Here is a 14,703-nt window from a genome sequence, read left to right on the forward strand (position 1 = left end):
AAGGGCTGAATACAAATGAACGCCAAACTTTTCAGATATTTATTTGTAAAAAGTTTTGAAAATGAGTGATCATTTTTCCTTCCACTTTACAATTATGTGCCACTTTGTGTTGGTCTATCACATAAAATCCCAATAAAATACATTTATCTTTTTGGTTGTAACATGACAAAATGTGGAAAATTTCAAGGGGTAGGAATACTTTTCCTAGGCACTGTATACAAGTATTTGTCCTATTGCTCAGTAATGATTGTACTTGTCGTCTTTCTTATTTCACAGAAGCCAGGTATAAAGATATAGATACGTTGTAATGCCGAGTAGCTGTATGGTTTCTCCATAACTTTAAGCATTGACCTTAAAATATGGACATGTACATAGCCATAACATCACTTCTGGATGTATTTACATGTCCACACTGTTACTACAATTTGTAATTGTCATTGGCCATTTTATTTAATAGTAGGCTAATGTGGACACACTATGAAAACCCAACTAAACCAAATGTAGATGTGTTCACAGTGTGGTCTTTTGAATATTATTGGAAAACCTAGCAGTTGTGGTCACATAATTCTAATATGTACAGTATATAGTTTCCATGAACAAGGCATTTATGATCAAGAAGTTACACCATATTTGCATCATTAATCCATATCAAATCAACATATTGAGCATGTATGTATGTCTGCCTTTATTCTATTTTTTTTTTAGTCTTTAGAGGAAAAACTTGTGCTAGCTCAGGAAGAGTTGAAGTCCAACAAAAATCAAATAAGCGGCCAAAATAAACAGGTCAAAGAGCTAAGCGCACTGAGGACTACCATGGAGCAGGACATATTGACAAAGACAAAGCAGCTGAAGGAGCAGGGACAAACCCTGCAGGAGTTACAAGCACAGAAGGTATTTGTCAGTATGTATTTCCATTTTGTAGATTGTTTTTAACTGTCTACTACAATAAGAGAAAAAAGTATTACTGGCTCAGTTTCTGAAAACGGCTCCACTTTCTTGAGGTTACTTGTACTGAAGGATATCTGCCAAGTTAGAGAAAAGATGAAGGATAAAACCCAATGTCATAACTAGGTGCGTTTGAAAACAATGCTTAAAACTGAACTCCAGGCAGATATAGATGGTACAAATCAATGCAATTCCATATTCATTAATACATTCCTATTTTTTTTTTTTTTATAATAGCAAGTATTGTCAGTACCTGAACTTGACTTGGTCTCAGACTCCTGCGCTCTCTTCACAGACTGGGGTAGAGAAAAGACTACATTTCATCCATTTGCGTATTTATCCATTTGCTGAGAGTTTAGCCTTAAGGCTGGGTTCACGCTATTGCGAATTGTGGTTTCCCCCGCATCCAATTTGAATGTCAGGAGACTGTGACCGGATCTCAATGGAGCTGGTTCACACAGCTCTGGTACAGGAGTAGAGCGAATTGCACAGAAGTCCTGTGCGTCTTCTGGTCTGTTTCAGGTCCAAATTCAGCCAAATATTCGGACCTGGAAAGGTGAACAGGGATGCGCTGGACCCCTTTTGTGAGGCACCCCGCATGGCAGTGTAAACTCAGCCTAAAGGATTAAATGCCGCATGTCAGGTGTTAATTACATTGAGTTTTGAAATATTTAGATGTAATCAGTTGACCCCTTTACATTGCCAATGATGGGCAACTAATATGAAGTCAAGGACTTAACACATTGAAAAATGTTGATCTGCGAGGAAAAGGAGCAGTGGCTGTGTGAAAAAGACTTATTTTATAGATTTTTTTTTTTTCACGTGTATTGATTGTTGGAGGCATAGATACTGCCTTCAGATTGGTCATTAGCAGCGGGGAGTTGAAATTCTAAAGCTGGCTAAACACACACTACAATATAATTCTATAAAATCATTTCAATTTACCAACCATTATGTAGTGTAAGGCCCTAACTGGTTAACCATGGAATTGATTAGGCAACCCCTTGCATTATATGGTTGCTAGTAAATCCAAGAGACAACATATAGTCATGTATCACGTGTAGCCTTCGTATGGTTAAGAGACACTGATCTAATGAGTTTCAGTTTAATTGCCAGTAACTGATTTGACGTTGAAGGAATTAATTTACAGTTTAACACAATGTGATTAGATGCATCTACTTGTAGAATTAGATTATATTAGTCTATATGTCCTCTGTATCGCTATCTTTTTTTTTTTTTGTGCACACAAATTAGTTGCCTCCTGTATACCTTTGAGAAAAGAAGACTTTCAACCATATTTCATCACAGGGCAAATCATATGAAGCACCCATACAAGAAAATTGTCATTAAATAAATATGACATTCCTTTCTGCAGCTCCAGATACATTGAGAGACGTATGATCTTTAATACTTAAGGTTTGCTAAGAGAATCGACTCCTGCATACAATATCATCCATATGTGTTCCATATGAAGTGGAAAAATACCACTTATTTCCTAGAATCGAGCTTCAAACTAAGTCATGTATTAGAAAAAAGCCTCAGATGTCGGTAATGATATAAGAAAAAATTTGATGCATGCAGAGATGTTTAATTTCTTAAAACCCAGATGCAACTTTTATTTTATTTTAACCACTTGAGCCCCGGACCATTTGGCTGGCCAAAGAGCGTTTTTTGCACACCCGCTTTAACTGACAATTGCGCAGTCAAGCGACATGTCTCCCAAACAAAATTGACATATTTTTTTTCTCCACGAATAGAGCTCTCTTTTGGTGACATTTAATCACCTCTGTGGTTTTTATTTTTTGAGCTATGAACAAAAAAATAGCAACAATTTAAAAAAAAAAATGCATTATTTTTTACTTTTTGCTATAATAAATATCCCCCAAAAATATATAAAAAAAATTTTTTTTTTCCTCAGTTTAGGCCAATACGTATTTTTCTACAAATTTTTGGTAAAAAAAAATCGCAATAAGTGTTTATTGATCTGCGACATTATGGCGGACACATTGGATACTTTTGGGGCGATTTTGGGTCCATTCACATTTATACAGCGATCAGTGCAATTAAAAATGCATTGATTACTGTGTAAATGTGACTGACAGTGAAGGGGTTAACCACTAGGTGGCTCTGTAGAGGTAAGTGTGTTCTAGGGAGTGATTCTAACTGTGGGAGGAGGGGCTGTGTGTGACCTGTCACTGATCACTGCTCCTGATCACAGGGAGCTCTCATCAGTGTCATTAGGCAGAACGGGGAAATGCTTGTTTACATTAGCATTTTCCCATTCTTCCTCCCCTTGAGACAATCGTGATCGCGCTCACGGAGCTCCCGGCGGGCGTGTGCGTTAATCTGCCTGTACGTGCTCTTCTGCCGCAGTATATCTGCGTGCAGCAGTCGGGAAGCGGTTAAAATTTTATTTAGGAGATAATGCAGGTTTAAAGCTCTATTTTTCATGAAGGTAAACTGTGAGGCACAATCGTAATCTGAACCGACTGTGACACCATCTGTGTCCATACTTACACATTGCAGCATGCTGCTGCTTCATTTGGGTTTGCTTGGACACTTTGGATCCTAATCAAATTTCAGCACATAGCTTACATATGCAAAAAAAGAAGAATCAGAAAATATTAGTGTTACTGTGCTTAGAATTTGTTGATGAATTGTATGGTCACCAGGGCGAGGAACAGCTCATAACTGCCACAAATAATCTTCTCATTTCTAGATGTGATCACACAGTATTAATGTTTTTTTTATTTTTTATATTCATATGAAAGAAATCCACTTACTATAATCAAACTAACAATGTATGTATGTATATACATACTAATACTAATTGGCTAAGGCCCCTTTCACACTGGGGCGGTGCGGGCGCCGGCGGTAAAACTGCACTATTTTTAGGACCGTTTTAGCGGTTTTACCCCCTGCTAGTGGCCGAGAAAGGGTTTTGCCGGCGGTATAGCCGCTCTGCCCCATTCATTTAAATGGGCAGGAGTGGTGAAGGAGCAGTATACGACACCGTTCCTTCACCACTCCAAAGATGCTGCTAGCAGGACTTTTTTTATTTTTATTTTTACTGTCCTGCCAGCGCACTTTACTAAGGACCAGGCCTATCTTTTTAACATATGTCACAGGAAGAATCAACTTTGCTGGCAGTTTGTAGCATTTTGCCAATGCTGGTCAAACGTCAAAGTTTTAAAATATTGTATTGCTGGGACAGTAAGTAGCTACTTAGATTAATTTAGACTATTTAGACAGTCCTACTGGGACACATATGTATATAGCCAAAATATGTTAGGATATCCACAGTTGATATAGAGCATATTTGACAGCTGTAGCAATTACACCCATTTTTTTGTGGTTTTTCTAGAGTATAATGGAGCTGATGAGGTTTAAACTGGATAAGTCAGTGGAACTAATTGTATATTTTTAAAGCATTACCAATTCCATATCTTTCCACTGATCATCTATAGCAGTGATTCTCAACCAGGGTTCCGTGGAACCCTAGGGTTCCTCCAGAGTTTGCTAGGGGTTCCTGCAGCATTAGGCAATTTCTGCCTTTAAGATAAGTTCCTACTCACACCATTGATCTTTTTTAAAATCTATAAGGCAGTAATTCTTCCCAGTGACCACAAGTGTAAGGACCATTCTTCCCACTGACCATCACACTAATGTATCATGAGTTGTAGATTTCTAATTTTTAGCAGGGGTTCCCTGAGACCAGAGAACTATTTCAAGGGTTCCATAGTTAGCCATAGTTCGTTCCATAGTCATAAATGTATGTAATTGTGAGGTAACCAGAGAAACATTGAGCGTGCCAAACTGAAAGTGAACTGCATGGGGTAAAGTAAGATACCGGCAAAAGTGCTTTTTTGTGATCGATTTAAGATTTTTTAAGCTGGTCAAAAAAGACAAAGGTTCCATTTAGTTGGCTCATATTCCATATTGAAGTTCTAGAGGAGAAACTAGAACTTTGAAGATAGGTTTTGTCCTCAGGTAAAAGCCACATTTTTTTTACCACTACATCTAGAGAGGAAAGGGTGCTACAGTTCCTAATTTATAATAATAATAATTTATAATCTACTTTTGTTGGTATAGCCATTCATAGACATAGGACAGCTGGGAAGCCAGCAAATAATTAAGGAAACTTGGTTGAACCAATCCCCCTTCTGACATGGAAGCCTGTAATGCTTGTTTTGCTGTAGGGGATGTTTTTTGCTCCAAATAAAGTAAAACACAATATCAATAGACTCCTATGGGCTGCTTACACTATGCATTGCGGTAACATGTTAAGTGCATTGGGATGCAGTGGCATTCCTTGTCAACTTCGGAAGTGTGGTGCACATACTGCAATGCGCAACAGTGCACAAATGTGTGCTGCTGCACTGCAACAGGTCTGTGTGCAAGGTGAGTTGGGTGCATTCAAATGAAAGGAAACACATTACAACAACGCATGTAATATGTATTAGCACATTGACTTGGTGTAAGCGGTCCATTTTTCCAGCCAAACTTTTTTTTGCATAGCCATGGAAAGACTAAACATTTCTGTCAAATTTTGTACTGTTTTCTATGATGTTGGGGAGATTTTAGAAGATAATAGGAGCAGTTGTCATTGGCGCAAGACGCCGCAGACAGGCCCCATTCACACTTGAGAATTTTATAGCTTGTAGTCAAAAAGACTCAAATCACAAAAGCCCATTGTTTTCAATAGCCCTTGTTCACATCTGCGCATTCTGTTACTTGTAGCAAAATTTCTGTTGCTCAAAAAAAGTACATGAGCTACTTTTCAGGAAGAATTGAATGTCTTTGTCCCCATAGAGTTAATTGGAAACTTCTTTTTTAAAATGTTTTGACCCACTTTTTCTGCTCAAACAGCAGCTCTCTGCCCCTTTTTCAGCAGCACTCCGCACCTTTTAGTTGAAAAATGCCTGACAAAAGCTACAAAAACTAGCAGTTCTGCTCCAAAAAACACTTGAAAATGGACGCTTAGGTGTGAATGTAAACAAATGTGAAAAACTGACAGAAGTTTTAGCCTTTCTAATTTTACTGGAAAAAAGTGTTTTGTGTCAGTCTTTGCCCCAATTATGAGATTTGCCATTGCTTGCTAAGATTCCCTGCTTTGTCCAAAGCAAAACAAAATTGCATAACTGTTTCTACTGTTATTGAGGTGTTATTGTTCTTGAAATTTCAAAGCCTGTTTCCTTGGAATATCTGATGAGGGAGGTTTTATTTTATGTTGTGGGAATACCAAAAGTGTTGGTCATTGTTGGGTTTTACAGTTAACGACAATGACAAAAGGAAACTTGCTCAACACCCTATCTTTTGAGAGACTTTGTACTTTTAATATTAGGATATATTCTGTCACTGTCATTGTTTTTTTAGGCTCTCGTTGACAAAGAGTTGAGTGAAGAAAGGGCCAGTGCCACTAATCTGAATTCCACAAAGGAAAAGTTAGAAGGTGAACTTACCAAAAAACGTGAGGAACTCAAGAATGTTAAAGAAGGATTCCAAAAGGTAATTTTCCTTAATTGTACTTTGAATTATCCCATAGACATTTTCTTTTATATTTAGAGTATACAGTCTGTCATAACTTCTGTCTGTAATAAAGTGATATTGAACACTGAGTTTTTGAAGCACCTTCAGCAGCTGATTTAATCACGGCATATGTAGCTTCTTTATCTTTCAATCTTTTCCAATTTGTCCATGACCACTTCCCTAGGCTTCTTGTTTCAAGGTGGCTTCTCTCTCTTGCATCATCTTGTAGAGCCACCCTTGAATACATGGACTAGAGTTGTGTCTTCCTACACTGTTTGCATCAGTAGAAACACACAGCTCCATAGTCTGGGATTGCAGGGCACTCTCTCCCTTTGCCAAAATAACAGACTGGCTTGGGTCTGCATTGTCCACAGTTAGGTCTGTGCACACTGGGCTTAAAAAAAAAGAAAATAAATGGTCATATAGAGAATTTTTGTACCGGCGTTTTGGAGCATTTAGCGTTTTTTTTTTTCTGCCATAAAACTCCTTTCAAACACGCCAACCAGAAGGTTTTTTTTTTTTCTTTTTCTTTTCTTCCTTTTCACACTGAGCTTAAAATGTGTCTCTAAACATTCTAACGTGCATGTACACATAGGATAACACTGGGATGTTTGTACAGACAAACCAGAAAACTCCTGTAGAAGCAGTGTTTTTTAAGCCGTGTACATGGACCCAAATAGTTTACTGGAGAATGTTTGTGCCCAGTGTGTTAAAATAAAAAATGCTGAGAGTTTAATACTACTTTAAGTGTAATCATTGTCATAGCTGTGTAAACGAATGATTAAACGTAACATATTTATTGGCATATAATACACACCTTTTCCCCTTAAAATCAGCGGAAAAAATCGTAGGTGCGTGTTATACGATCCCCCGCCAATTGTGAGCTTCCCGGCGGCTTTCAGAAAGGCTGCAATGCAAGCCTGCAACGACACTGACAAGGCTGCAATGCAAGCCTGCAATTGACACTGACAAGGCTGCAAATGACACTGACAAGGCTGCAATGCAAGGCTGCAACAACACTGACAAGGCTGCAATGACAAGGCTGCAAATGACAATGACAAAGCTGCACTGACAGGGCTGCAATGACGAGGCTGCAAATGACATTGACAAGGCTACAAATGACACTGACAAGGCTGCATTGATGGGCATTTAAATGTAAGTTTATTTCCTTAAAATTCCCTCCTAAACTTGGGGTGCATGTTATACGCCGGCGCGTGTTATATGCCGATAAATGCGGTATTTAGGTTTCTGGGAGTGGTTAGATTTGCCTAGTGAAACATTTTGTTCGTTATCGTGATATTTAAAGTCACCCTGTGACAACAGGGTGTCTTCTAAATGAAGTCCAGCCTGTAAAAGAATAGCAACCATGTTTACTTTTTTGGCAACTCTTGTCTTCAAAAACAACCACCTTGCTAATCCCTGGCTGCTATGGGTATTTAGCACTCCTGGGTGTGCAAATACCATCTCCTTCTGCTCAATTGCATGCTACATTTTGCCTCATTGGCTTGGATGTCACAATAAAAGTATGCCCTGTTAGAGGAACCAAAGTGAAGTTGGGGAAGCAGATGTTCAACATACGAAGAAGTGTTTAATGCCTGAAACAGCTAGAGAGAATCAAGGCAGTGGCATTCCAGCAAAGACACACGCCACTGGAAAGGTAAGAATAGATGATATTCTTTTACAGGATGATATATAACACACAAATATACAGTATCTCTCAAAAGTGAGTACACTCCTCGCATCTTTGTAAATATTTTATTATATATTTTAATGGGACAACACTGAACAAATTACACTTTGCTACAATGTAACATAGTGAGTGTACAGTTTGTATAACAGTGTAAATGTACTGTCCCCTCAAAATAACTAAACACACAGCTGTTAATGTGAAAACCACTGGCAACAAAAGTGAGTAAATCCCTTAAGTGAAATGTCCCAACTGGGCCCAAAGTGTCAATATTTTTTGTGAACACCATGATTTTCCAGCACTGCCTTAACCCTCTTGGGCATGGAGTTCACCAGAGCTTCAGAGGTTGCCACTGGAGTCCTCTTCCACGCCTCCATGATGACATCACCGAGCTGGTGGATGTCAGAGACCTTGCGCTCTTCCACCTTCTATTTGAGAATGCCCCATTGATGCTCAATAGGGTTTAGGTCTGGAGACATGCTTGGCCAGTCCATCACCTTTGCCCTCAGCATCTTTAAAAAGGCAGTGGTCATCTTGGAGGTGTTTAGGGTCATTATCATGTTGGCATACTGCCCTGCAGCCCAGTCCCCGAAGGGAGGGGATCATACTCTACTTCAGTGTGTCACAGTACATGTTGGCATTCACAGTTCCCTTAATGAACTGTAGCTCCCCAGTGCCGGCAGCACTTATGCAGCCCCAGACCATGACACTCCCACCACCATGTTTGACTGTAGGCAAGACACAATTGTATTTGTACTCCTCACCTGGTTGCTGCCACACACGCTTGACACCATCTGAACCAAATAAGTGTATCTTGGTCCCATTAGACCACAGGACATGGTTCCAGTAATCCATGTTCTTAGTCTTCTTGTCTTCAGCAAACTGTTTGCGGGCATTTTTGTACATCGTCTTTAAAAGAGGCTTCCTTCTGGGATGACAGCCATGCAGACCAATTTGAATTGATGCAGTGTGCGGCATATGGTCTGAGCACTGACAGGCTTAACCCCCCCCCCCATCCCTTCAACCTCTGCAACAATGCTGACAGCACTCATACGTTTATTTCCCAAAAACAACCTCTGGATATGATGCTGAGCACGTGCACTCAACTTGTTTGGTCGACCATGGTAGGGCCTGTCCTGAGTGGAACCTGCCCTGTTAAATCGCTGTATGGTCTTGGCCACCATGCTGCAGCTCAGTTTCAGGGTCTTGGCAATCTTCTTTTCTTTATGGTACGTTACAGGACACAGAGCCCCTCCTCTATATAACCCCTCCCATACGGGAAGTACCTCCGTTTTTTGCCAGTGTCTAAGGTGTTGGTCACGGTTGATGAAATGCTAAGAGAGCTCCACTAAGCAATCCCTGATGGTATCAAGGAGCTGTGCAAACGGATCCATTTAGAATGCTTGAAAGCCAAATGGATGGTACCCGGGCCTCGTGGAGGAAGAAACAAGGTTTTTGTTTGTAATGCTTCTCTTTTGAGAGCTGGACCCTGGGACCCAGCACCTTGGTCATGTTGATACAGCCAAAGAGTTTTCCGGCAGGGTACTGTACAGGTCCAAGGGAGTGGACCTGTAAAAGGGGACCCAGGCCTTGAAGGTCTGGTATGACACGGCCCGCTGCGATGGGTAAAGGCTGGATCTGTCTGTTATAATTTCCAGCAATCCAGCGGCGGGATTAGGTAAATCAGAAAGATTACAAGGAATGTATATTTTTATATTCATGCCTGTGTTTAGCCACTAGACGGTGTAAAAACACATTACCTGGCTCCAAAATTCCATGCTTCCCCTGTGTGTGCTCAAGTGTCAGCAAAGGCTTTTGCGGCAGCATTGCTATTTTTTCCTGCTCCAGTCAGCTATCAGTGGGTTTTGGGGGGACCTTCCACCATCAGAGAGGTCAGGTTCCCCCCTGCTGAGACCCCCACACTCCCCCACACACAGCTCAGCTAAGAGAATTTTTTTTTAACCACTTGCTTACAGGGCACTTAAACCCCCCTCAGTCCAATTTTCAGCTTTCAGCGCTGTCACACTTTGAATGACAATTGCGCGGTCAATGCAACACTGTATCGAAATTAAATTTTTATCATTTTTTTTCGCACAAATTGAGCTTTCTTTTGGTGGTATTTTATCACCTGTGCAATTTTTATTTTTTGTTAAAAAAAATTCAAAGACCGAATAAAAAAAAAAAAGTATATATATATATATATATATATATATATATATATATATATATATATATATATATATTATATATATATTTAATTATATGTATGTTTATAAAAGTGTTAGCCCCAGTATTAGCAAAACTAAGGGGCCAGGGTATAGCAGTAATAGCATACCTAGACAACCTGCTACTGGTAGATCAGTCAATGGCAGGGTTAAATCAAGGGGTGTCCAGAACATTCAGTTATCTGAGACACCTGGGTTTGATTCTCAATCTAGAGAAATCATCCTTACAGCCATTAAGAAGGCTGCAGTATTTGGGCCTGGTCATAGACACAATCCAGGAAAGGGTGTTCTTGCCTCAGACAAAGGTCAATGCTCTAAGCGAGCTGGTCCAAGCAGTCAAGGCAAAGAAGGGTCTTTCCATTCGCCTTTGCATGAGGTTACTAGGGAAGATGGCAGCTTCCTTCAAAGCAGTTCCCTATGCCCAGTTTCATTCAAGACTGTTGCAACACAGTATTCTGCCTGCTTGGAAAAAACGGGTCAAAGCCTTGGATTATCCAATGAATCTGGCTCCAAAGGTATGCCAGAGGCTCAACTGGTGGTTGACAACCAGGAATTTACAGAAGGGAAGATCCTTCATTCCAGTTTCCTGGAAAGTAGTAACAACGGATGCCAGCCTATGGGGTTGGTGAGCAGTTCTAGAAAAGACCACTGTTTAGGGGAAGTGATCAGAGTCCGAGAAGACCTTGCCCACCAATATCCAAGAGATTCGGGCAGTACGTCTGGCTCTAATAGCCTTGATGTCCAGGTTGTGGAATGCTCCTGTCAGGATACAATCTGACAATGCCACAGCAGTGGCCTATATCAATCACCAAGGGGGCACCAGAAGCAACGCAGCCCAAAGGGAGGTCGATCATATTCTGTCTTGGGCAGAGAAACATGTTCCTTGCCTATCTGCAGTTTACTTTCCAGGAGTGGAAAACTGTCAGGCAGATTTTCTGAGCCATCAACAGTTGTTGCCGGGAGAATGGTCTCGACATCCCAATGTCTTTCTGGCCATATGCCAAAGATGGAGGACGCCGGACGTAGATCTATTGACGTCCTGGTTCAACAAGAAGTTGGATAATTTTGTGGCGAGAACAAGGGATCCACTTGCACTTGGAGTAGATGCGTTAGTGACCCTATGGAATCAGTTTTCACTGATTTATGCATTCCCTCCAGTTCAGCTGCTACCACGGCTGCTTTACAGGATCAGGGAAGAAGGGAATTCGGTAATCCTAGTGGCCCCGACATGGCCCAGAAGACCCTGGTATGCATGGATCATGAAAATGGCTGTAGGGGAGTCTTTGACTCTTCCACCTCGTCCGGACCTGCTGTTGCAGGGACTTGTATTCCATCCTGCTCACATTCTAAAAAATCGGGGGCTTTCAGGTTCAGTAGTAACCACTCTTATTAATGCCAGAAAGCTGGCATTCAGTACCATTTATTAAAGGGTCTGGAAGGCCTACGTCACTTGGTGTGAAACCAAGGGTAGAGATAAAGCTGTCCTTGAGTACAATCAAGGGTCAGATTTTGGCCTTGGCAGTGTTTTTCCAAAGGCTACTTGCTTCGCACTCTTTAGTCCGGGCATTCATACACGGGGTAACCCGGATAACTCCGCCAGTTAGAATACCCTTGTGCACAAGAGATTTGAATCTGGTTTTGTCGGTGTTGCAAAGACAACCCTTTGAACCTATACAGAATATTCCTTTTGATCCTTTTTGACAAGGAAATTGGTATTCCTAGTTGTGATAACCTCTGCAAGAAGAGTATCAGAATTGGCTGGCTGCTTTCTCTTGTAAAGAGCTATACTTAATCATTCGCAAAGATAAGGTGGTGCTGAGTCCGATCCCAACCTTTTTGCCAAAGGTAGTGTCTGGGTTTCATCTGAATCAAGTTTTTTCCTTATCTTTTTTCCCAGAACCTCGTTCTAAAAAAAAAAAAATATTATTACTCTCTCTCGATGTAGTTTGAGCAGTTAAAATCTGAAAGCGACTGCTCAGGTACGGAAAACTGATGTTTTATTTGTGTTGCAGGAAAGGCCTAGAAAGGGTCAGGCACCATCGACAACTGTTAAGTGGATTTGTCAGGTGATTAGTCAGGCTTATGGCCTGATAGGAAGGGTTCCTCCCTTTAAGATTAAAGCGCACTCTACCCGGGCAGTCAGTGCTTCATGGGCAGTGCATTACCAAGCCTCTGTGGCTCAGATTTGCAAGGCTGCTACTTGATTGTCAGTACATACATTCACAAGATTTTATCAAATGGCTGTAAGATGGCAGGAGGACACAGCCTTTGGGCGCAGTGTGCTGCAGGCAGCAGTATAGGTCCTCACGCCTGGCGGTAGCTATTTTGTTTTGTGTCTCCCTCCCCTCAGGTGGCATTGCTTTGGGACATCCCACATGGTTATTACTATGGTGCTCTGTGTACCATGATGTACGATAAACAAAATAGGATTTTTATAACAGCTTACCTGTAAAATCCTTTTCTTGGAGTACATCACGGGGCACAGAGGTTCCTCCCCTCTTATATGGGATATGTGTATATATTGCTTTGCTACAAAAACCTGAGGTACTCCCGGTATGGGAGGGGTTTTTAGGGAGGGGCACTTCCTGTTTCCTTTTTGGTTTTACCAGTGTCCGTTCACCTAAAAGGGGCCTATAACCCACATAGTTATTTCTATGGAGCTGTGTGTCCCGTGATGTACTCCAAGAAAAGGATTTTACAGGTAAGCGGTTATAAAAATCCTATTATAGCCTAGGCCATCTTTATGTAGAGCAGAAATTATTTTTTTCAGATCCTCAGAGTTCTTTGCCATGGGGTGCCATGTTGAACTTCCAGTAACACCAAATTTAATACCTGCTCCCCATTTACACCTGAGACCTTGTAACACTAACGAGCCACGTGACAACGGGGAGGGAAAATGGCTAATTGGGCCCAATTTGGACATTTTCTCTTAGGGGTCTACTTGCTTTTGTTGCCAGCGGTTAAGACGTTAATGGCTGTGTGTTGTTATTTTGAGGGGACAGCACATTTACACTGTTCTACAAGCTGTACTCTCACTACTTTGCTACAATGTAAAGTGTAATTTATTCAGTATTGTCACATGAAAAGATATAATAAAATATTTACAAAAATGTGAGGGGTGTACTCACTTTTATGAGATACTGTATATAGGTGTGTATGTGTTTGTGTGTGTATGTATGTATATATATATATATATATATATATGTATGTGTACGTGTGTATATATAATATAATATTCACCAAACAATTGCCAGTTATGTGGGGGAGAGTAAGGGTAGGAGGGAAAGTGTATGCAGCGAAAATTAAGCAACAAAATTACGTTTGTTTAGGTGGAAGTGGAAAGCCCAAGGTCCTTTATAAACAATTCAGAGGTTACTCTTTATTGCTGGTGGATAAAATGAGTAAAGCCTTAAAGAATAGTTTTATTGCATTTTTAGAATTGTGAAAACTCGAGTAACAATTTTCTGAAAACTATCAATTCCATCAGCTCTGGGGATCTATGTAGGATAACAATGGGTCAATAATGGCAGCATAAGCAACTATCTTTCTTTGGATTAAACTCTATTCAAAGTATGTGCTCTTCTCGCAGCAAACCAGCAGTTTAGAGGAAGCCAAGCAGCTACTGATTCAGCAGAAGCTTGAGCTGCAGGGTAAGCTTGAGGGCTCTACTACAGCTCTTCAGCAGGAGAAGAAACTACAGCAGACCTTAAAAGATGAAATGAAAAGGAAGGAAGACGAATGGAAAAAGCTGCATATAGAGCTGCAGAATAAACTGGTAAGTCACCAATGTCCCTAGCACATCTAAAAAAAAGTGTTATATGTAATCTGGTTGTCTGCTAAATTTCCTAGATTAAAACATTACTTCATAAAAAATGTCTCCAGTGGTGCTTAGCTGTGAATACATTTACCATATTTTAGAAGAAATCTATGCAGTTGCTCCTTACAAATAACTGTCTTCTTCTAATTTTTGCTCTTTTTCTGTGCAACAAATTAGACTACAGAAACAAAGGAAAAAGAGGAGCAGAGGAAGAAACATGAAGAGAATGAGTCAAAGCTCAGTATGCAAATCACTGCTTTAAATGAAAATCTGGCTACGTTAAAGAAAGAATGGCAGAGTAGTCAGCGTAGAGTCAGTGAGTTGGAAAAGCAGACTGATGACCTTCGAGGAGAGATTGCAGTGCTTGAGGCAACGGTCCAAAATAACCAGGATGAGAGACGTGCGCTTCTAGAAAGGTGGGTTCTATGCCATTTGCCTGGGGAACATACACCACACATTATCTGCAGAGAAAGTTTGGTTAACCTTTTATATTAGAGGGG

General features: G+C 40.5%; 1 protein-coding gene across 3 annotated transcripts in view; it reads left to right on the forward strand.

Moving 5' to 3' along the window:
• Positions 1-14,703, forward strand: part of EEA1 (early endosome antigen 1) — a 175,420-nt gene that overhangs the window by 141,766 nt on the left and 18,951 nt on the right. For all 3 annotated transcript variants that reach the window (XM_077470781.1, XM_077470782.1, XM_077470783.1), the window contains 4 exons: positions 706-891; positions 6,322-6,453; positions 13,976-14,161; positions 14,381-14,619. In XM_077470781.1, the coding sequence (XP_077326907.1) occupies positions 706-891; positions 6,322-6,453; positions 13,976-14,161; positions 14,381-14,619 (743 nt within the window). The remainder of the gene's footprint in view (positions 1-705; positions 892-6,321; positions 6,454-13,975; positions 14,162-14,380; positions 14,620-14,703) is intronic.

The sequence above is a fragment of the Lithobates pipiens genome, unplaced genomic scaffold (genome assembly GCF_037356315.1).
Source record: "Lithobates pipiens isolate NorthernLeopardFrog02 unplaced genomic scaffold, aLitPip1_a1.2 Scaffold_8, whole genome shotgun sequence".
NCBI lineage: Eukaryota > Metazoa > Chordata > Amphibia > Anura > Ranidae > Lithobates > Lithobates pipiens.